A 24,890-nucleotide genomic window follows, 5' to 3' on the forward strand; every position below is an offset into this window, starting at 1 on the left:
AAAAACCAGGAAAGGCTTTGGAAGCATGAAGAAAAGCTCATGCAGAACCATTCCCTAAAAAAAAAACCTATGAGGCTGAGAAAGTTCTCTTGGCTCCACTGCTGTGTTGCTTTCCTTATTTAACTGTTCTAGTTAAAAGAACACTCCTGACCTAAGAAAACCTACAGCAACCTTATAATTTTTTGTTAAATACATGGTGGTCATCCACAGGTTTAAAAGTAGTAAAGAGTGGGCATCCCATATTTAACTCTGAGTCACACTGTTGTATGTCACGTAGAGACAACAGCTGGCATTATTCAGTCCCCAAAAGATATCGACCCATTTGTGCTCCAAGGCCCAAATTCATCAGAATCTTATGAAAATCTTTACAGTAGGAATGAAAAAGAATGGCAATTCTGAAGTGATCCAAGGAGGAAATAAAGCCACACCAGTATCAAACCATCCAACCACAGACACTGAAACATCCTAGAGGAGTGCTGGCATCACATACATCACCTTGCTGTTACATAGAGCTGCACGGACCTCCTCCTTACCCCTTCCTGCTCCCAGCACTTTGCTCAGTCCCTTCTGGAGCGATGGAAGTGAGATGAGAGAGAAAAGCAGCTCAGCCACAGATCTAAAGCGAAAGCACTGCAGGTGCACACATGTACATCTTTTATCCCTTAAATACCTGCTCATTTCCAGCCTCCAACAACTGGTTCAGCCTGCCTCCATTCCCTGGCTATGCTGGGAGCTGCTGCTTCAGAGCTGCTCTCTGCACTGTGACAACTGCACCGCCAGAGGCACTGGCTCTGAGTGCCCGTTTAACACATCATAAAACATTTCAGCTTGCCTCTGTGCCCCACAGCCTGCAGCATTTGTGAAACCTCGTGTATATCGACTGCTGTGCAGCTCTGTTGAGTTGCACAGCTGAAAACCTAGCCCCATCTCCAGGACTCACATAAATATCACTTATTCTAGCTCAAGATCTCCCACTTCACACACTGCGCCAAGTTTGCGAATCAAGAATCTCTCTTCACATCTAACAGAGGTGCTCCCATCTGTGCACATAATGTTCTACAGGCAGGAGCACAGACAGGGAAGGAACATCATCTTCCAGCGCTCCCATTCCCTGGCAGCTGCTTGATGGAAAACTTCTGGATGGCATCTCACATACCAGATACAAACTCGATGTACAGAGACTCAAAACCAAAAGCCAGCACTAAAGCATGGCTATTTGAGGCCTATATAAATCAATGAAGATATCTGACGGACTTCAATAAGGGAAAGACATTTCAAACAGCAAGATTTCGTACTCCTGCAGAAGCCTGCTATCAATCTTGATTTCACTGCAAGTAATTCTGTCAGATGGGAACACAACCAAGCATGCTCTCAGTTTGAAGGCTAACATGTCAATCTTAATATCAGCACGTGCATCTGATAGATGACTGCAGTCTATAAACACACACAAAAATTTTATCTGACAAAAAAGGAATACAAGACATGCAGCACATAGAAAGTAAACCCACATTTTCTTTCCCCATCCTTTCACAGGATGCCACTCTCACTGGAAGCTGCCTTCTCTTCCCATTGCTGAATTCCTGTACCCACAGGCAGCTGTAGGCTGTGCAACGCTGAACATAAAAGCTGTTTTCTCTAAGAATCATTGCTTTTCAAGTCGTTTCCCATTTTCTCACTGCAGCCAAACCCACCCCTTCAGCAGGTACTGAAGTACAGCAGCCCCTGATTTAGTCTAAGGAAATGTTCCAGTGTTGAAAGAAGAGACCCACCGAGAGCTCCAGTTTTCCATTGCTTTTAACACAGCAACTTGGCTTTACTGGAAAGAAACCCTACAACAAGTCACAGAATGACCCCCCTCAGTTCCTGAATCGTTTACATTACAGATTCACTCCTTGCAAATATCACTGCCACAAGCAGCTTCCACACACAAAAAAATTATTCTGGAGGTAGAAATAAAGAGTGAAATCTGGCTACGACAGTGGGGAGACCTTCAGTGCTCAACTGCAGCATTCTGGGGGCACAGAGTGACACAGCTGACTCAGAGGAAAGCCAGCTCAGTTCTGCCACTGAGACAGAATGCTCGGCAGGATGCAGGCACTGCTTCCTCCTCCTCCAGCTGTGTCTCATGATTCCACCCTTGCCAGAGCAGAGGCAGCCCGAGCCGCTCACAGGGCTGCAGGACGGACGGATAGGGTCAGACAGGAAGAACAGATGTCGAAATGAAAGTAAAAGGGCTGCCAGGACTTCAAGCCATTTCCACCTCCTCCCTTAAACCGCTGTGATTAAAGACATGCAGAGCAGCCTTGAGATAAAAAAACACCCAAAACGCAACAACAGACAATCAAAACACAGTGACCCATGCACGACTTAGCATTCTCCTCTTAGAAAGAATCACAGAATCATAGAATGGCCTGGGTTGCAAAGGAGCACAGTGATCATCCAGTTCCAACCCCCTGCTGTGTGCAGGTCACCAACCAGCAGCCCAGGCTGCCCAGAGCCACATCCAGCCTGGCCTTGAATGCCTGCAGGGATGGGGCATCCACAGCCTCCTTGGGCAACCTGTTCCAGTGCCTCACCACCCTCTGCATGGAAAAGAGCTCATGGGAAGACTGCACAGGAACCATTGTGATGCTCCTGTACAAAAAGACCAAATTGCAACATCCCTCTGTAGGCCTAAACTTTTTTCTTACAGCATCTGAGTAAATGTGTGCATCTGCAACCAATCACAGAGTCAGAGAATATCCCACGTTGGAAAGGACTCACACAGATCGAGTCCAACTCCTGAGTCCAATACATACCAACAGAAAAAGCTGTGCCTATATTCTACTGCAAAGCAAAGCACAACTGCTGCATTAGAGGAAATATTATTCAATCAGAACCTTAGTATAATTCCTCTATTTTCACAAAATCCTTTGGCTTACAGAAGAAGCCACAGAAGTGAGCCACAGTTCTATTAGCAAACCCTAATTTGTTGGGGTTCAGAGGAAAACTGCTCCCTTCTCTGCCTAGTCCCACACCTCCCTAAGGGTACATTGGTGTTTCTCAAAGAATTTGTGTTTCTTTCTCACCACGTGCTCAGCAATGGCTCTGGACCTCAATGTCCTTATTCAGCAATGTGCAGCTCTCAGCAGAAGGCAAGCAGAAGGAACTGCTTCATCCTGAAACAGCTGGAACAACACATCCAAGCCTTTCTACTAATTGTATTGCAACTGCAGGCAAGCTTCTTTCCCTTTTTTGTACCTATTTGATAAATATTTTTGAGGAGTGGGCTGGAATAGAAAAGAGCAGGGCACGAGACAAGCTATTTCTCATTGCTCTGAACAATGAAAATGTTCAAAAGTTGTTCTAGTAGCTACTGGAAATGGAAGTCCAATTCCTGAAAGCCCAAAAGCTCCACCTCTATGCTCAGAATGCTGTGCAAAGAAAGAAATTGTTTAATTCAGCAAATAGCTTCTTCTTCAGGAAGGCCTACTCATAAACCCAAGGGATTTGTTTATAGGAATGACCATAAAAATGGAAGGTCCTCAGAGCATGTCTGAGGAAGAAGGGATGAAGATCTAAACAGATCCACTTTTCTGTTCCTGGGAACTTGAAGTAAACAGAAGAGCAGTCACTGGTTCCAGTTTGTCTTTCATAGCCTATCTGAAAATATGTACAGAAATTTAAGCATTCCATTCTCACAAAGAACTGTTTGTTCCAATTGGGAAATAATTTTCCTTAGAACTGCCATCCTCCCCTAGAAAATCTCAGTTTCATAGCAGCAGCATTTCCCAAGTGAACAATCTTTACAACATCTCAAGCAACATTATCCAAAAGTAATTAATCCCAGATTAAGATTCAAGACATGCTGCTATTTGGTATTTGAGAGCATTTGTTTCAACGTTCAGTAAGCCAGTATCACCCACTGCCTCTGCATCAACACTTCCTTGTTCTCATCCTAGTCTCCTGGTGAACTTTGATACCAAGAACAGTTGTGGCACCATTGCTTTACCTATAAGAAATTCCCTTGGCACCTTTCATTTTTAAAGTTACAAAAGAGAAGCCCTATGGAAGGTGCTGCACTTCCCATCTGCAGTCCTTTTGGCTTGACTGCACCAATGCTGATGTTTAGACTTGCTTTACTCCTCTGTAGCAAAGTGTGGTGGGGTCTTAATGAGAGCTCTGACTCACATTCACTGAGAAAAACAACCCAGCTATGTGGTTCTTTTGCTTTTTTACCTCTCCAAGTTAAAACCTCCTCCACCGTTGTCAGTGGAAGGGAAACTTCTATATCTCAGCTGTTGTGCCTCAGAGCCTGGTGTGCCAGCACTGCAGGACTCCGCAGTACAGAAACAGGGGGCAAAAGAGCAACACTGAGCACTTGGTCTCACCACCTCCACTCACACTGGCAAAGACAGCTCACATGTGAAGCTGATTAAAACTCAAGAGGTCCCTGAATAGATGTGAGTTCCAGAATCACAGTGGTTTGAATGGACCCCAAGAGACCATCGAGTCCAACCCCCTCCTAAAGTACCTCCCTACATAGGTGGCACAGCTAGGTGTCCAGATGGGTCTTGAATATCTCCCCAGGAGACTCCACCACCTCTCTGCACAACCTGTTCCAGTGCTCCGTCATCCTTACCATTAGTTCAGAGCTTCCTATGTTGAGGTCATTATTCCTTGCTATGCACCACCAAGAAGAGCCTGGCCTCATCCATTTGCCTCCCACCTCCCTTTAGATGTTTATAAACACTTATCAGATCCCCTCTCGGTCTTCTTTTCCCCAGGCTGAACAGCATCAATTTACTCAGCCTTTCCTCAAACAGGAGATGCTCCAGCACGCCCTTCACTATCTTTGCAGCCCTCCATTAGACTCCTTCTAGGACATGGCTGTCTTTATGGAACTAGGGAGCCCAGAACTGGACACAGCAGCCTAAATGTGGCCTCACCAGGGCAGAGCAGAGGCGGAGGATCACCTCCCTCGCCCTGCTGGCCATGATCTTTTTAATGCACCTCAGGATCCTATCGGCTTTCTTGGCCACCAGGCACACTGCTGGCACATTCGTGGCCAACCCGTGTTCCAGGGACCCCCAAGTCCTCCACAGAGCTCCTTTCCAGCAGGTCATCCCCTAACCACATAATGGCACATACAGTCATTCTGCCTCAGGTGGACAATTCTACACTTGCTCTTGTTAAAGCTCATCAGGTTCCTCCCTGCCCAACTCTCCAGGTCTTGTTGAACGGTAGCACAGCCCTTCAGTGTGCCAGCCCTTCCTGGGGCAAACTTACTGATGTTAGACTCTATCCCATCATCCAGGGTGTTGATGAAGATGCTGAACAAAACCGAACCCAGCACCAACCCCTGGGGAGCACAGATAGTGTCAGGATTCCAACCAGACCGCATTGCTGGGGACAACCCTCTGAATTAGTAGTTCATTACTTGCCCAAAATTAAGAAAAGGATTTAGATTAATCATTGCTCCCAGAGCCCTGCTTCATCTATATGAGAGCTTAAAGATTAGCATGTTGCATACATTTTTGGTGCTAATCTACTCTTGCAGACACTTGATGCTGATGCACAGAAATGTATACAGGAGTAACAAGAGCTATACTGAAAGCTGTACAGCTGTACTACTTAGGGTTGTACACAAGAAGGAAAAATCCTCTCTCTCTAACATATGAAAGCAGCGCTGAGGCTTGGAAGCCCATGGTCAAAGATAAATGCTAGAGCACAGCCAGCATGTCACTTGAGGACACAGGCTGAAAGACACTCAGACGTGCAGAAGAAGTCAGACAGTATTTACTACAGAATTAAATAAATACCCTGTCCTAGAACTATTTCAGTATCCCTAAAAGCACATTCATTACCACACATACTCAGATAAACACGGGGTCTCGCTTTGAAATAAAAACCCATCAGTTCACAGCTGGAAATAACAGGACAAACGTCCTTAGTGTTGTTCCTTCAATATTTTTAGGGACAGTTTGCAGAAGGGAGGGAACTCCCTGAACGCTTCTCTCTGCCTGAATCCTCTTTCCCCCTTTGCTAAATAAAAGTCTTCTGAAAGCCACAACAGCTCCTGTAACTTTAAACCTGGGCTGAGATCATAACTTCAGCACTGCCCAAACAGCGCAGAGGGCGGGCCTGGCTCTTCTTTTGAGACCACCTTAGGCATGCTCCCACCCCTCTGCTAAACAAAAAAATGCTGACACCACTCAGATACTTTGCTTTAGCTGTATAGTTATCATCTGTGCAAACCTCTCCCTTTCAGCAACGGCAGCTAAAGGAATATTTGGAATACCAAAGTCGTTTCTGCAGTGATTTCTTTTCATGATCTCGATTCTTGCTTGACTCTAAAAATTTATCAGTCTGAATCCGTCTGGTCTGAGCATTGGAAAGCTCTTCTCTAAGCGGAAGGAAGATGTTTATTAAAGTTCCATTCTTCATCTTCATTCTAGGGAGCGTGCCCCTCGTAGCACTTGCTGAAGAAGGTAAGAAAAATCTTTACTTCAAAGTATTTGCAGATCTTTTAATTGAGCAGTTTGTGCATTTACTCAGATGATATCGTTTCTCTGTCCTGTCTATAAGGCTCTTCCTTAAAGCAACCACTCAGCAGTTGCTACGGTTGTGTCAGGAAAGAGACAGCAAAAGTTTTGTGCTGGGTTCTGTGCTGTTGGAAAGGACTTTCTGTGCATGTGAGCAAAGGAAGGAGCAAAGGGAGCAGCAGTGCAACGTTCATCAGCACTCTTGGAAGTGCCTTTGGTTTCACCACATGCAAGACTGCAGGCAAAAAGTTGTAACCAACACTTAGGTGGTGACGTTCTCTGCTGTGAATGTCACTTCTAAATCTTTCAGTGCAAGAGTTTAACTTCTGTACTCAGAGGTTAATACTCCCTTGGCCATAAGCAATGTGTGCACATGAGGGAAACTAAAGAGGAAGAATTATTACCTACGGCAGGTTTGAAAATATTACATGCCTGGAAAAGTCTGTCTGGTGAACTATTTCTTTTAAATTTGACAAGAAAAATTAGAAGTCTTTCTAACACAGTGATTTATGGACAGTAATCAGAGTTGGCCTGAAAAGCGCTTTATTCCAGGAACTTCACATTCATATTTATTCTGCGTAGTGTGTGAGCCATGTGAATGAGTTGGCCATGAGGCAACGTGCCCAGCGTGTGCACAGTGATGGCAGCAGTGCCTGCAGGGGTGAAATCCAGCAACCTCTGCTGCAGAACACGGGCATTCTGTTTGCCAGTAACAGTTCTCTGAAAGCAGCTTTTCCAAAGCATCAGTCGACTTAGGATCATAGAATGGCTTGGGTTGGAAGGGACCTCAAAGGTCATCTCTCTCCAGCCCCTCGTCTCACTCGGATTTTGGGACCCTACCTGAGACGTACGGCCTGATTTCGGCCTGGTGACAATCAATATCATTCCAATGGAAGTAACAGCTGTAGCAACATGCTGTACGTGTCAGCGTTGGCTTGTGACTTAACTGGAGCTCCTGACGTTCTGTACGTGAGGGTATAAGGCTCATAGTTCAGAGTTACACTTCAAAAAAAATCTAAAAGCAATCCCTATTAGATAAAATGCTAAATATTATTTTCACTGGGTCCCAGCTGGCTTATCTTCCCAATGCACCAGTATTAAAGATACTGAAGTTTACAGGCATTAAAGATGAGACAAGAAGGCAATGTTACTTTATAGAACTATCTTAGGCAGGCTCTTGTATACCAGAACTGCAGGAAAAATGCTCTTTTATCTTTAGGCTTTTGAGGAATTTGAAAGTACATTTCCTCTCAACTTTCCTGTATGGAGGATTCTATTTTTATTCACTTTTATTACCAGTATAATTTGCACTGAACTCTGTAGATGGACCTAGAACATGGTTTTGGGGTTCCTAAAGCTGTCTAGGTTTTAAGACTTTTCAAGTGGGGCTATCATTCAGGATAACATTCAAAAGCAGGCTCCAGATACAATAAGCAAGGCTCAAGTATTTGTTTCACTGCTGCTTGCCAATAACCATCAACAATTCTGAGTTAGAACAACCCTAGAATGGACGCATCACCATTGGCAATCTAATTGCTTTGAGCAGTGAGGATGGAAATTTTTGTTGCCTTGCAGATGTACAAGGTGGAGTGGGTATATTCAGATACCTGAATCACTGAGGCAGGCAGTTTGCCCTGAGGGTTCAAGAGAAAAGTTTCCTGGTCAGATTCTGATGCCTCTTAACACAGACCAGGTCACAAACATGTGCAGCTACTCCTGTAGTTGGGCACTCCACTCTGCGGATTGAGGCTGAGTCCAAAAAAGCACCATGTTTGTTCTGATCAGAGAGTAAACTTCCAAAAGGATTGTTGCTTGTTCCAAACTCCTCCTGAAATTGCTAAGTAAGTTCTGTCGCTGATCACATATCTGAGGACTGTCCTCTTCCCCATCCACATAGTGATGCGGAGCTTTAGTAGTTTCACTAGCATCTGCCATCTCTGAGTTGCTGCAACATTACAAAACCCAGAGGGAAAGGAACAATTTCAGAGCCAGAAACATGACTGAAGGACAGCAGTTATCACAGTAACTGGACTATCAGCCAACCTGTGAACATCTTAGTGAGAAACAGGAGTCTGGGAGATGCTGGAAGCACGTCAGTGCTCTTTGCTCAAAGCACAATGAGTTACATCTAACATCAGTAACTTAAAAATGAATGATGATTTCTGTTAAAACAACCCAGGAAATGTTACGAGGAATTTTTGGGCTCCAAGTCAGCAACTTCATATCCATTAGAATGGACAGAGTGCTTTAACTGGGTCACAAAGCAATACAGAAGCTATGAAAGGATAGCATACAACACTGACATAGCAAAGAAGAAAACTAAGTTATTGATTTCCTTATTTATATGTGAGCTTCCAAGTAAAACTGACGACAGTAGTTAGGAAGAATTCAGAAAGAAAACCTGGTAACATCACTGCCTACTTACAAACACATTCGTGTATGCTTTGTGTAATCCATTCGTGGTTTCAATCCTGTCTGAAACAGCCAACTCCTTTGTCATACTGACCACCCAAGGACAGCCCTGAGCACTCCACTAACCTCATGCATTTTCAGACTAAACCATTTCCTTCTGAATGATTAGCAGATACATTTGTCCTTCTGTGATCCTGGTCAGCATATGAAAGCCTCAGGCAAAGCTTAACGGGATCAGTCCAACTGAAATGGAAGTTAGCTGGGCAGGGCATTCATCACATGATGAAAAAGCACGAGTATCCCAATGGAGGCTTTAGAGGCAGCTCATCTCCTGACTTGAAACCTTCCCTATGGTGCAAGTATCAGTATCAGTGTGGGTGAGGGGATCACTCTAGTGGCTGTCACATAACATGCACAAAAATGGACGTGATTGCTAACAAGTTCCCACATGTCACTTGAGCTACATCAACAGTATGTGCACCCAGTCTTAACAAGAGGCAATGCTATGCAGTGCCTCCTCGTGCAAACCCCTAGGTTCAACACATCTGTGCTCGACGGTGGGACTACAAAGCAGTGAGTGTGAATTGCTGCATCTTGCTAAAATGACCAGCAAAGAACACAGCATTTGCATTCTCCTCTTCACTGGGACACTTGCCCAGCCATTTCTCCAAAGGTAGGAGTAAGTTTTTGAATCTGTGTAATTTTATACAGAAAGGAAACTGTCATATTTACAAGCTTACAAGTGAGCCTTTCATCGACTCAGGTGCCACAGTAAAACTGCAAACAGAGGCTGGATTCTCAGCGCTCGTAACTCAACTTTCCACAGAATCCATGCATTTCCCTCAGATCCTGTATTTCTAAATCCACAAAAAATAAGCAACTGACAACCAAAGAGAGATAGAAGAACATTAAGAATCAAAAAATAGTAAAGCAAGGTTAGCCCACTGTGTACATGCTGCTGGTCTCTGACAGAAGCATGCAGTGTTTCCTCTGTGTGTCATTTGAGGCAAACCATACATGCAACACCACAAAACTAACTACGGTTTGCCCAGCCCTAACTTAAAGCCTTCCTCAGTGGCACGTTTGTTTTGTTGGTTTGTTTGTTTTTTGTCTGGATGTGGTCAGGGACCACAGGATGGAAGCCAAAGGCTGCCAGGTCCCAGCGCTCCCTGCGTCCCACTGCCAGGCTGCAGACAGGCAGGCTCTAGAAGGGCACCAAACCTCAATATCTTCAGTTTGCATTCATGCAGCAGCACAGTTCACTCTGTTGCGTGGCACAAAGCTTGCTCCGCTTCATAACAAAATGCAGGACTGGGAATACAGGGACACTGGGAAATTCTGAAGGAAACTGAGAAAAATGATGACTGATTTGTTTCCAACCCACTGTTGCAGTAGCCCTGCCAAAGACTCAAAGGAAACCAACTGTGATGCTGTGTACCCTTCCATGTTGTTTTCCCATTGCTTCATGCGTGTGTATCTTTGTATTCGCTGCTTACAAATGCCACAACGGCCAGCATGAATTGTATCACAGTTCCTCAGGCAGGACTTTCTCTTCCTCCCCTCCCCTCCCCTCCCCTCCCCTCCCCTCCCCTCCCCTCCCCTCCCCTCCCCTCCCCTCCCCTCCCCTCCCCTCCCCTCCCCTCCCCTCCCCTCCCCTCCCCTCCCCTCCCCTCCCCTCCCCTCCCCTCCAAGCCCACAGAGGACAGGCTTCATTCTAAATGCATATTAGAACATTTCTTTGACTATGAAACCCATCCAAGTATTATCTAGTGTGTTATTAGTTAGTATGAATGCCAGACTAAACATATCCGAATGGATCTCTCTTGCTGTGTGGTAATATACAGCAAATAGCCAAGAACCACTGTGAGCCAAATGAAAGCCCAAGCAGCATCCAGCTCTGTGCGTATCTCAAAGAAATGAGTTAGGAAATGATGGTGCAAACAGTTCTGCTGACAGCTATGAGGGGTCAGTCACCTTAATGAAGGCTGTGATAAAGCACTGCAGGAAGTAGCTGTGTTGAGCTGGCAGATGTGAGTGGATAGTTTTTGGAAGGAAGTGATTCAGGGAAGATTCTTTTATTACAGTATCTGAGGTCATATCTTAACTCCTTTCATCTGTATTCAGAACCCTGTATTTGTACACAGTTTGTGTGATTGCTGTACGTTCTGTAACACTTGCTTATCCAGAGCATAAAATTCTATACTTCTCTCCTGAGGCCACTTCACAGAATCACAGAGCCATAGGAATTGGAAGGAACCACTGGAGATTGTCAAGTCCAACCCCTCTGCTGAAACAGGAGCCCTTTACTAAAGCAGGAGAGCCTCAGCTCCAACACTTGTTCCCTTCCAGCCATGCACTGATAAGAGGCACTGTAATCCTGCAGTTTTAGGTGCCACTTGCAGAATGATCCCAAAGCAACTTGCTCATACCTCCAATCTTGTTGCCCCAGCCAAACCCTTCCTGCTCAGAAACCAGAAAATTGCCATAAGACTGTGGCAGGGCAACCTTCTGGTTACAGGACAGCAGAAATCGTCATTCAGTGGTTTAGACAGGTTCCTGGTGCAGCAGCTCTGAGGTCAGCGTACACAGCAGACAGACTGACAGCAACCTTCTTAAAGTCACAAGCCTTGCAAGTCCCAGCTCCACAAAGATGATTTAGAAAGAAACACCCTTCAGCGGAGTTAGATAGTGTATCCCTAACCACAGCTTTGTGGCCAGTTGTGTCATGTATCAGAGAGAAGCTTTGCAAGTGACCACCTTTTCCTCCTGTGGCTTTGTTACATAGCTTTGGTTATGGGTCACATACATACCACCAGCATTTGAAGAGCAGCTGTTTTTTCCTTAACATCTGCCCCAGTTAAAATATATATGTATTTTTTTTGTTTTGCTTTCCTGTGGGTATCTACATATGGACAGTGTACAAAATAATATTGTAGCATTGAGAAGGTGGGACTTATTTCAGAAATAGCTGAGTGCTTCTTTTAAATTTAAAGCCTGGCTTTGTTCCTCTGGCTTAAAGCAGTCACAGCAATAGAAACCATCTGCAGCAGGGTGTGGTGACCAAAGGAAATGTTTCTGAAAATTCAGCACAACGTTGTCATGAGCTGCACAGAAGAGATGAACAAAGTCAGTCGTGCTCAAAATAAAGCTGAACTGAATCCTTCCCTGTGCATCACAGCAGTGTTTCCAACTGGCAGATACTTTCACCGTAGTTCTGTCCTCCAGCTTCCTTCATTACACAGAGCAAAGCCTGTCAAGGTTTGTGTAAGGAAGCAGCAATGAATACGTCAGCAATCAGTCAGACAGTGCATGCAACTCCAGTTAGGCACTCAGCACACTGCAGGACACTCCTTATCATAGCATGGTAGAGAACTGCAACTTCCAGAATCAATTAAGAAAAAAACCCACCAACAATACATGCCAGTGCCATGGCCCCAAATAGCCCAAAGAAAGTTCTCAGGGTGCTGAAGGTGTCACGAATCTTGCAGAAGCCACAGCTACAAATGAGAACTGCAGTTCTCAAGAAATTATTCCTTGCCTTTATCTAGTCTGAAAATTTTAGCTGTCCAAAGGCTCAAAATGCAAAAGGCAAATAAAGAGAACCTGGCATATTTTAACAAAACTCATTTTCAGAAAAAGTCCCAAACCGTTGGGGCCTGGATTTGGCACTGTGGAAACATTCCATGGGAAAAGGCTCACAGTCAAATGGAGTCTGGAGAACGCAGGGAGCTCTGCGTCAGGACAAATCCTGAGGCAATTGTAGCCCAGGCAGGATGGCTCAGTGGAATCATATGGAATCATAGGATGGCCTGGGCTGTGCACAGAACATGCACATGCAGGCCTTCAAACACCACTCGCTCAGTAGCTCAGGAAGAAGATTCTGAATACTGGCTCTTAAGAGAGGGAAGCCTTTAAGATCTGCAATTTTTATCCACTGCAGAGACAGAAATGACCAAATGACCCATTCTGAGAGCTTCCTACTTCAGGACTAAGCCCAAGGAAAGGCTCTGAGCTGCCTTTGCCCACTCGCATCTGGGTTTGTTCAGGCTGCTGGGAAAAAGGAGATCCTCCAACATCTGTCATCTTCAAAACATCTTTGTTGTTTTTGGAGACACCTGAAAGAAATTCTAATAGACAAGAGTTTTACAACCCACTCTCCTTTCCAACACAAGCACTGTGATTTGAAAGCAACCCTGAGAGGTTTTTCTAGTAAATCGTCTCTTTATGAATAACAATGAGAAGTGAGCTCATCTTTCCCTAACTGGGTCATGGGACGCTTAACCACACAATGTTTTTGAAGCAGTATTAAACTTTTAAGGCCATCAGATTCTCTCCTGGTGTGAGAAGCTGAGGGCTGATAGCAGCTGGGGACTTTGAACTGAAATGCACACAGCTGGAACGTGGGGAGAAAGAGATGGAATGATTAATTCACATCCACAGCAACCTATAGCTGCAAACAGAAGAGGCCACGGGACTATTTGGAGACTATTTGGGGACAATCTCAGTGCTGTGAGGAGATGTTTTTCATTTACAGCCTCCCTTAAGATCACAGTAAGAACACGTACACAACCAGTACTCGACCCTATGGCTCTTACTACATGAAGCCAGCTAATGACCAAAGTACACATGAGCTTACATCCCACATTATTCTTTGATGTCAACAGTAGATGCTACAGCATCCAAGAAGCCACACAGTTAAAAACACAAGGGCACTGCTGTCACTTTACTCTGCTCCAGTTTCCAGATACCTGCCTGGCCTTGAGCTTATTCCCAGCTTTCTCTGAATTGTGCTGTCTAATATCTAATATTCCTTCCTATAAATGCAACATACCAATAACAAAGGAGTCTCCTGATGACAGTTCAGCAACGTCTGTAACTACACAGCAATGTGTAGAACACATCTGTCCAGAAAGCAGACCTGGAAATGCAGCCCAGGGACCACGCTCCAGCAAACAGGACCTCAGCTTTAGCACAGTATGCAGTTCTCATTTGCAGCTGTAGGCTTCTGCAAGATTCATGACACCTTCAAAGTGGAGAGGCCTGGGACAAACCCTACAGACCTGTACAAATCAGGTCAACCTCAGAGCTTCAGGAAGTTAATACAGGAGCCTTATTATTCTCATTTCAGTTAAGAAAAGCACTCCCAGAGGATGATCCAAATCTCAGGAGAGCTGAATCACCTTCTGGAAGCATTTATCTTCTACAGACTATAAAAGGTCCTTATTAAAACACTGTAACAATCCTTATTAAAACACCTTCACAAAGAACCTAAAATCAGGTCAGCTCAATTCAGGCCATTTCCTTTTGTCAGTCACTGTATACCTATGGTAACACACTGAAATACATTCCCTACACTTCACTGGTTGCCAGGAATCTTTGATAACTCCACCACACAAAAAATAATTACTTCCATGATCTGTGACACTCACCAGTTCTCCACACCTTTCCTCTGTGACACCGTTTCCTTTCCTGCCTTCACTGTCAGGTAATTCTTCAAGGCTGGAAGCTGCTGCCATGCCAGGAGTAAAATTATCTTTCCTGAGTATGCTGCTTGTTTTTAACATACCAAACTTACTTTGCTTTCCATCTGGGGTTTTTCTCTGGTAATTGGTTTTCTCAGTCTGTGCTTATTTGGTGAATAAAGGATTTCTTCAGTTCTGGCTGCAATTACAGATCTACCTGATGCATGCAATGCGTGTTGGTGAGCTGTACTGCAGTTTATTTCTTTACACTTAACACGTGCATGCCATAATCTCAATGCTGTAATGCATACACAAACCAAACCTAAGCACTACAGAATAGCACTGTGTCTTAAAACACCCTGATAATTTAAAGAGATAATGAACATGCCTGGAAGACAAACCCCTTTCTCCTATCGATTTTCGGAGGATGTTTTTCACCCAGAGGGTGGTGAGGCACTGGAACAGGCTGCCCAAGGAGGCTGTGGATGCCCCATCCCTGCAGGCATTCAAGGCCAGGCTGGATGTGGCTCTGGGCAGCCTGGGCTGCTGGTTGGTGACCTGCACACAGCAGGAGGTTGAACCTAAACGATCATTGTGGTCCTTTTCAACCCGGGCCATTCTGTGATTCTATGATCTACACAAATTGCCAGGCTGCTCACTTGATTAAAAAAGGATCAAGGCATTATTTTTACCATCTAACTTAGAAGAATGCTTCACCCTGCCCTGTTCTGGTCTTTCTGTGAATTGTAAGAGCACTTCTGGGAGACTGGCTGACCTACTGGGCTGGCTGCATTAGGCTTCATGCTTTTCATTTGTTAGTGCCTGAAGTACTATTTTCACACCCACCTTTTGGAACTTAAATAGAAAATGTGTCTCTGTTTGGGCTTGTAAATTAAAGTTGTTTACTGGGGTAAATAAAGATCCAGAAACCTAAGCTTAGATCAGTATTTAGTACTTTGGAGAAGGCACAGCTCTTGTTCTTGCATTGCTAGAGAAGGATGAGCACTAATTTTGTTCAAAGATGAGTTTTGGGAGGAAGGAGATATATCTGTATATTCCTAGTACAATTCAGTGGCAAATGGAAATGAAGAATAATTTGGGTTTTTTGATATCTGATCACTCACCTTCTGCATGAAATGTTTCCTTTTAAAATACCGATGCCTTTTTAAAAATCATTTCAAATTACATCTGGGCTTTTTCATTTGAAATAACATTTTTCATTTAAAGAAGGCAGTTGAAAATTGCATAAAGGTCAAATGGAACTTGAATTAAAGAAAAATAATTCTCAATAGATTTATGTACTGAAAATCCAAAGCAATTCTAACCTTCTTCCATTTTGACACAATAAAATGCCTGGGTTGAAAAGGACCACAATGATCGTTTAGGTTCAACCCCCTGCTGTGTGCAGGTCACCAACCAGCAGCCCAGGCTGCCCAGAGCCACATCCAGCCTGGCCTTGAATGCCTGCAGGGATGGGGCATCCACAGCCTCCTTGGGCAGCCTGTTCCACAAATGCTGTTGTATAAACTACCTTGAAAAGGAAGAAAGAATTTGATATTTTGTTCATAATTAATCAGCACCTGATAGTGGTTACCCTACATACAGCTCAGGTAAATGATGTGTTGTCTATCCAGGGTTTTCTCCAGCACCTCTCCCTGCAAATCTCCCTGCTGCTTGAAGGGAACGAGCGCAGTTCTCCCCCACACCACTTTCAGCTACCATTGCATATCCCTGCAGTAACTCAGAATTATGCTGAACGTGTGAACTGATAAACTATGCTTGAAGGAGTTCATATAAACTTTTGCCCCATTTGCTGAAGGAAAAGTCTGGCACAAAATCTGCATCCAGGAAATAACTATCCAGGAGTTTTCATGTTTTATGCCTGATGCTTTTTGATCAGGACAACGTCTGCTCTCTGCTTACAGTCACACACTGCTATCTGCAATTAGCACAAGTCTTTTGCTCAGGCAGCAGCACAGCAAGCAGCTTTACTTCTGAGCTTCGTAGTCACAGTGAATTACAGACTCCCAGAAGCTATCAGACTACACTGGCATCACAGTGTGCATGGTTGTAGTCTCATGAGTCAGCATGCAACTTTGTCACATGATATCTGTGCTTCCAGTGATAACTGCCAATTATCTTCACATACATATTTACATTTTTTGTGTTCTATCTTGTTCTAACTCATTTTCCCTACCCGGCCATATACATGAGAAATTGGTTGTGTGGGCCAAATGTGAGGACAGATGACACGTAAGTCCAGAACAAAAAGAGGAGACATAAAAAAACAATTTGAGCTATGGCAAATCAGCTTTGCAACACTTAAAAACCACTAGATTAGATAGCAATAGATTTCTGTAGTAATACTAGTAATACTTTCTGAACTCTAGCTGTACCCATAAACATTGGTGACAGCCCTAAAAATGAAGGTTGCAGCTGAGACTGAGCTAGTGCTTGAAATATGGAGTAGCTACATTCACCTGCATGGAGGGGAAGACTCGTACTGAAGAAACATTTCTCTTGGAGAAGATGTTTAGTGATCAGTCCTTGCACAGCACTGAAACGCTGCAGCAGGTGTGTGCTTAAGCTCTTTATCCCACAGGAGAAGGCAGAAAGTCCAACTGATATTGCAAACTTAAGTGCAAAGCAGGCAGATGTATATCTCACATTTGACATAATTTAGAAGTCAAAGCAGCCAGAACATGTAACTATCAACTGAACCTCCAACCTATTTTTCTTAATTTTATTCAGCAAGTGCCATTCTAGAAGGAGAAGAAAGTGCAACAATCGATTTCAAAGACAGAAATGACACAGAGTTTGAGGAGTTACCGACGCTGGTGAGTAGCAGTCCAAGGAAAGGCTCCTTTCTGTTACCCAGATCTCACAATCTGCTTTTGTCTCCTTGCTTAGATTTTAAACCATCATAAATCACAGAGAACAGCTCTGAGTTTGAAAAATCAAGACCACGTGCTAATGCTTTTGCTTTGCAAGCAATTAGGTTGAAGGTGACAGTGCTCAAAGCATTTTTGGCAGTACATCTGTGCTGCCTCTTTGTTGCCATTTGCCTCTTCTAGCTCTTTCTCTCTCTCCAAACTGACAAACTAACAAAAAAACCCAACAAACCCAGAAAGATCAGACAGGTCTGCAACCTTCTGCATCCTGTCCTGCACTTCTGTATTCCTGCTGGGAATTCATCTGATCTACCAGAGCCTTTATAGCAGGGAAGAGCAATCAGCTGACAGATCGAGAGCTGTAAATGCTTACCTTCATACACTGAACATACTGAGGTTTTCTTTCCCCTCTGTTTTCTCCCCGAACTCTTTTAGCTGCCCACAAGACTACAGAGTGTAACAAATCTCTTGCAGTTTGGAAGACTAATGACCACAGAAAGTGCATTTGACGTGCCTGAAGAAAATGACAACGCCACGTATTATGAAGTTAACACTGAAACCGCTGACGGTAAAAGTCTTCCATTTTCCATTTTAATGTATCACAATCTTATACCATTTACTAAATACAATATCTGGAAAATTCAAACACCAAAACTAAGCTGGTCTTGAATACAAACTCAATTCCAGAAGTGGAGAACTGTACTAAACACATCTTGTGTAAGTTTCCATGCAGAAAAACGATGTAATCGGATCTGACTTAAATGCCACTGTTACACATTACAGCAGTCATTCCTTTAGATATTAGCTTATCTTCCTATAGTTTCAAAGAGCTCTTTGCATTCACTCTTGAGAGTTTTAGTTTCTCATTACTTATCAAAAAACAACCTATTACACAGCTCCATACCACTGTGTTAACAGTCAGTAAAAGTTTTCCTTAGACACAGTGCAGTAAATTGGGATGCAGAACTTGGTATAAAGCCCCTCAGTAATTATTCTTTCTTACTTTACAGGTGGACTGAATGGGGAACAGACAGAGAAAACTGAAAAAGGTATTAAACCAAAGACAAGGGAGATCTTAAGTGCCAGGTGATACCAAGTGCTGGGTCCTGCACTTTGGCCACAACAACCCCAGGCATTGCTGTGGTTGTGGGGCAGAGTGGCTGGAAGACTGCGTGGAGAAATGGACCTGGGGGTGTTGGCACAACAGGAGCCAGCAGTGTGCCCAGGTGGCCAGAAGGCCATCAGCTTCCTGGCTTCTATCAGCAGCAGGAGGTGATCATCCCTCTGTGCTGTGGGCAGTGTTGGGTCCCTCACTACAACACAAACATGGAGGCCTTGGTGTGCAGAGGAAGGAATGGAGCTATGAGGGGTCTTGTGGTCTACACAGATCACAGTGTGCATGGCTTTGCAGGTCTCAGTACACAGAACAGACCAGCTTGGTGACTTCAGCATGTTTGCAATCTAGCACAGAGGCTAAAAAAAATCCAAGCAAACAAAAATACCCCACAAAGCTGCTGAAATTACCAAGCTTACCTGAGAGCTCCCATCACAGAAGGAAATCTTCCCAGAAATTCAGCACAAATGTGTCAGTTCTATCACTACTCTCCATTATCAATCATGATCTTCATGAAAAACATGCCAACAAACCCAATTTCTTCTTTCAGGCGGCCTGGAAACAATTGCACTCGTTGGAATAATAGTTGGAATCATAGTAGCTGTTGGAATCCTTGCTGGAATCATAATTGCTGTTGTAAGGAAGATGTCAGGCAGGTACTCGTAAGTAAATTGCTCATCAGGCTTTTCAAACAGCAGCATCCCCAGAGTGAGGTCACAGGAATCCCTTCTGAAATGCCTAATACTTCCAGTTTGCCAAAAGTCACCCCTGCCACAAGAGCTGCCAACGCTGTGAGCGCTTCAAATCCCTTCTCAGACAGTGGAAACACTGTCAGACACTGCGGGCACAGTGCCCTAATACTCATCACATGCATGGCTTTTGGGTCAGCCTACAGGTATGAGGGATACTGAAGTTCTGGGAGTGCTGGATAACATGTGAACACTGCCCAGTGATCTTTATCTCTGGATGTTTGTGGAAGCTGGTACTGAAGAGTGTTGTTGGTGCCACTCCATCTAAAAATGCTTTACAAACTCCCAAATAGTTATAAAACCACGCTGCATTTTAACAAACAGAATTCCCTCAGCGGGCAGTAAACAAATATTTCCAGGAATAGGGGCAGGAGAAACAAAAATATGAGCTGGGAAGAAAAATAAAGAGGTGACAGGAAAGATGGGGAGAGAGAGGAAAAGAGATCACATCGTGACAGTTGGGTAAATTGATGAAATATAGAAAGATGTCATGTTCTCTTGTTTTGTTTGACAGGCCCTGAAAGGAGTTGAAACAAGTAAACATGCCATTCCATGTCAGTACACACGTGCTTCTTACTTCAGAAGAACTAAAGACTATTCCTGTATCAGTGTGAGAAGATGATCCATGGAAGATATAGTGGAACAGTTCCACATCTATGGGGATCCCACACAGCTCTCCCAAAGACTTTCCTTTTTTAAAAACAGACTGCAGAGCATGGAACATTTGCTTAGGATTTTTGCTAATCCCAGAGGAACAAAAAAAAATTATCCTACAGGAAAAAGCTCCAGTAGCAATGACATTTACATCTGAAAAATGATGTGCAGGTAATGTATGCTAGCTTCATTTTAAATGCTGCTGGCAAAGATTATTTCACATCACATAGTATGCATTTCTTTTTCCAAAATCTTTTAAGAGTTTTGGCTGGTTAAGTGCTTGTGGCATGTTCATCTACTGAATTAGCAAGGTAGGACATTTCTTATCAGAAAGGAGGTATTGCTTCAGATATTGATACTGATTTTCTGCTCAATGCTTACATTATCATGTGGCAAAGTATAATAGGTCCAGCTGGAACTGACCTACCAACTAAAAGCTTGTGCATTTGACTTGCATCAAGAATTTCCTGTCTCCTCTTGTTGCAGAGACACAAGGATTGGAATACACATCCTGAATTCAAGGGTGCTTGGAAAATACCCAGTTTTGATGGGTCACTTTAACCAGTTATTCAGCACGCTTTAGAGCTGATGTGCAAAGGCTTTTGAATTCATGTATTCACGTTTTTCTTTATAAGTGTCTTTTTCTAACAGCCTGCTTGATCACATGCATGAAAGACTAAATCAGAGCATGTTAGTGACATGTAGTGCATCCTTGGACTCTGCAGCTTTCTGCTATGGCACATTAAGTGCAGCAGTATCTGAACACGAGGAGTTCAGAGTGAAAGCTTTGTATGCCAGATGGCTGCAGTGCATTGTGTTTTCTAAACTAAAGCATCAAACGTTTGGTGTAAAAATCTTCCATTTCATATGGTTGACATGTATTAAACAAGTCAATTTACATAGACTGACATGTGTTTTGCTGTTTCTTCTTTGTGTCATGAACTTTCCCATCTATCTGATCCCTGGAAAGAAAATGCAAGTTATGCCATGTTTCAGACTAATTGTTCTCTATTTTTCAAAAATAACCTGAGAAAAAAGTCATTCAGAGGTCTTTTTGTGCAGTTCTTAGCACTTGTGAGTCTGCAATGACTGGCAAGTTTGTACACAGCAACAGAAGGGAAAAATTAAGATGAGAGAGTAGTAAATATCCCAATTGAGCAACATAAATGTTGACTACATCTTGAAAGCCTTCACTTGGATCTTGCTTGCTTGAGCTTTAGTGAGCTTTGTCTTCCTACTGGTCTACATGAAAAATTATTCTCTGGATCCAAAAGCTGTGATTTCCAGAAATGGGTGTTTTTCTGTCTCATTTATTAAAAAAAAACCACACTTTTTCCTGACATCTGAGTTCAGACTTCCCTTTAATCTCATAACTCAAGTATATATGTATGCATGGTTTTGGTTCGTAGCTCGCTGTCAGCAACAGCAGTCACCTCCAAACTGCCAACGTTACTCTACACTGGAAACAGTCATTCTGTTCCTTACCCAGGGAGATTCTAATGTAAAGTTCTCCACAAGAACGAGTTCCCCTTGAATAAATTGTTCCCATCACATCCAGGCAGGCAATTCATAATGAAATGGAAACATACTTCAACTTGTTTTCAAAGTCTGCTCTGATAAAACATGACTGAGGTTATTATGCATAGAGTGAGGCTACAGAGTAGGTATGCAGACACACGAGATGCCACTGACTTGAAAGAAAGTCATATATTTACATTTCCATGCTGATCTCCTGTAGTTATATCTCAGATACCAAAGCATATCCATCCCAGAATGTGTCCACAGTTATACAGTACCATGGAATAATGCATCCACGTGTCACCTCTAGCTTAATCTCATTTGGTTTAGCTCTGCTTACACTCAAGAGCAGAGTACAACTAAACTGAAAGGAAAATTAATGATACCACTGTACAAAGTCATGTGTTTACTATATGAGAGTCTATCACAGGTTTAAGCCTGGTGTATACCTAATGTCAGTTCTTTAATGCTGAATTAGTATTGGGCATTTTTGAAGTACGTCATCCTGGCCCCAAAAGTGGGCTGGAGATTGTTGTTATGGTTACTGAAGACAAGGGACTTCACTTTAACTTTCTTAAAAGGCACCTAGCTTGTGTCAATACACTTTTTATCTGTGACTCATACTTTCTGTAGCATTAGTCTTGAAAAGAAGTCATGTAGTTTATCCAATCATTTCTGAAAGCTCTAATGTATTACATCAGTTACCTTTCAAGCAAAGTGAGGCCACAGGCTCTTACAGATTAGCACATGAGATTCCATCCCTGAAATACAATTCACACATGCCTAGATGCACTTTCCAATTTGGCTCAGTTAAAGATATTGTGTTAGCTAGAGTCACCTTTCACACAAGCATCCCTTGCTTCAGTTTCCCTCTGTACTTTCACATTTTGGTACAAAAAAGTGCCCAGATTACTTGAAGTATTTTGTTTCCATGTCCATACGTACACTGCTTTTTGAGTGAGAAAAAAAGATCAATTATACACAGAACTTATCAGTTGGCTTGTCTGACTCGTATGAATTAGCTAACAGGTTTAAACTCACATAAAAGCAGTAATATTAAAGCAGGGGAGAACAGTATTTTCAGTTACTTTAGATTTGACAGTATCTTGCCTATACTGGAAGGTCCCCTGCAGGACGCACTTGATGCTTAACAAAAGCATGCCATATGGAATTATGAATTATTCAACCACTGTAAGGAATAGCACATATGGCAGCACTTCCTCCTGCACCAGCTCAGTTGCTTCTAAATTGCAAATACCACCAAATGGAAAAAAAAAAACACAAAACACCTTATTGTGTAAGTTCTGGACATTTGTTAAGCCAGGGGTAAGTCCCCATTTGAAAAAGGCATAAGATTAGAGCAGATAACTTCTAAGGCAAAGGGAGCTCTCCTTGATCAAATATAGAACTCCAGCTAACAGCCTGCATGCCAACCATGTAAGCCACGTTTTGCTCCTGCTCCAAAATTTCTCATTAAGATCCACTTTAACTTCATATATTGACTATTAAAGTCTCTTGGTCTTAACCAGGACTTCAGATCCTGCCCTTTGGTTCAAAGTAAAGCTTTATTAATCTTAGGAGACACCAACTGCTACCAGATGGCCCCTGCTCCACTGAAATATAACCTGGAAGGCTTCCAGCACTGGAGGCTTGGTATTAAGTACACTGTGCTGTGATAGATCTGAACCTATAAAGACATGGGGACGTGAAGTTCCCAGACTGAGCTGGAGCACAGGGTACCCAGGATATGGCTTAGAGAAGGCAGGAGCTCTGAAGATCCACCATTTCCTTTATTCTGCCAATGTGAAGAAACAATAACTGCTGCTGCATTACTTCTAGTAGGAGCTACGTGGGGGGTTTTGTGTGTGTGTTTTGGAGGAGGATAGATGTAGTTGGGTTTTTTTTCTGCTTTGGAAGAAGTCAAACAGCACATTGTCCTGGGGCAAATACTTCAGTGAGCTGAAATGAATGAGCAGTATACATGTCTGCAGGATGGGGTCTGAGGTCAGGAGACTTCCTATGAATGTGAGCACATCAGGAAACAACAGCTCCATACTTCGTCCAGCTGGCCAGGTTAGAATTTTTATCCACCAGGAATAGCATTCAATATATCAACACTTACTGTTAACCTAAAATCCTTACTCCTGATCATGTTCATTCCTTTATGGTTAGTAACAGCAACGTTCCCTTTTGCAGCTTGGCAGTGAGTCATGAATGTGGCTCTTCTGAACAGACAAGCAGGCACCAGGCTTCCTGTGAGAATGCCAGATGTCACTAAAAAGCATCATAAACATAGTTGTCCCCTTGTATTTGGGTGTGTGATGAAGATATATAGAGGTAATATATGGTGAAAGTAATGACTTGATGAATATTTATGACTCTAGGTATGAGTAGAATGATTCATACAAGCATTCTTCATAAGGAATGTTTTCATTCTAAGAATGGAAGACATCAGAAGAATGAATTCAGTAACTAGAGACAGCCAAACATTCACCAGAAGAATATTATGGAGATCTTAAACTACTCCCATGATTTTTAGAAGCCTTCACTAATAGTTAAAACACCAATTAAAACACGCAGCAATTGTTGCTTCAGATTCATTCTGTATTTTAAGGGTATCTGCAGTATGATGCTGCAAGTATCTCAGCTGCACACTACTTCAGCCGTGCATTAAGAACTACAACTGCACAGCAATGCCTTCTGCCAAGCTTTCAAACTGAAAAGAACTGATGTATCATCCACAAGAGAAAGGTAAGCAACCACAGAGTATGATGTACACACTAATGACTTGCCAAGGATAATAACCATGGTTAAGGGAAAAGCCATCAGCACACGAATCTTTACATGTTAATCCTGACACAGTTTTGTATTACTTCAGGTAAAGCGATGTTCCATCATGCTTTATGATAACATTATATTCTTTAATATAAGATAGTAACAAAGAGCACAGGAAAAAAGCCAATAATCAAATGTACCAGGAGCCCTCGGGTCTGGAATGCACTCAAGATTAATGTTTCAGATGAAACACTACTCCACTTAAAGCAATCTCTCCTGTACCACCTATAGTTCTGTAGTGTAAGTACTACACTGAAGCAATTAGCCTATGCCATGCCTGGAGACACTGTGATAACCATTTATACTCACCTACTTAACTAGATTAAGTATTAGATTGGCCATAAGCATAGTTTCTCGGGCAGTTTTTAATCTGAAGTGTTATCACTAACATCAAATTTCCCAGCATCTGGTTTTGCTGGGTGGCTGCTGATGGTACAGAAGGTAACACTGGATGTGCAACTTGATAGTAGGTGCTCTAAGAGGTCTGAATTGGTGCTTTGTACATTTCTCACAGCTGCAGCGTGGAGGCATTGCTGCATAAATAAACCCAGCACCACGCTGGCCGTGTGTCTTTGTCTAGGCCATGTGGATTTAGGCATCAGACCAAACCCACAGCCCCCCTGCTTTCTATCAAACAGTTGGACGATGCCACAAAAGTCCCTGTGCAATCACATGGCTTGTTAGGCTTTTCCAGCCTGGAGAGGTCAGATTTCGAGACTGGCAAATGCTGC

The 24,890-nt window shown here is 43.2% G+C and overlaps 1 protein-coding gene across 1 annotated transcript; it reads left to right on the forward strand.

The window, feature by feature from the left end:
- Window positions 1-6,400: 6,400 nt before the first annotated feature.
- Window positions 6,401-19,069, forward strand: PDPN (podoplanin; the record flags this gene model as incomplete). Its single annotated transcript, XM_079545380.1, has 5 exons — window positions 6,401-6,470; window positions 17,150-17,235; window positions 17,725-17,857; window positions 18,300-18,338; window positions 18,954-19,069. 5 exons carry the CDS (start codon window positions 6,401-6,403, stop codon window positions 19,067-19,069), a joined length of 444 nt encoding a protein of 147 aa, XP_079401506.1.
- Between the last annotated feature and the right edge of the window lie 5,821 nt (window positions 19,070-24,890).

The sequence above is a fragment of the Tetrao urogallus genome, assembly GCF_951394365.1.
Source record: "Tetrao urogallus genome assembly, chromosome: 21".
Lineage (NCBI taxonomy): Eukaryota > Metazoa > Chordata > Aves > Galliformes > Phasianidae > Tetrao > Tetrao urogallus.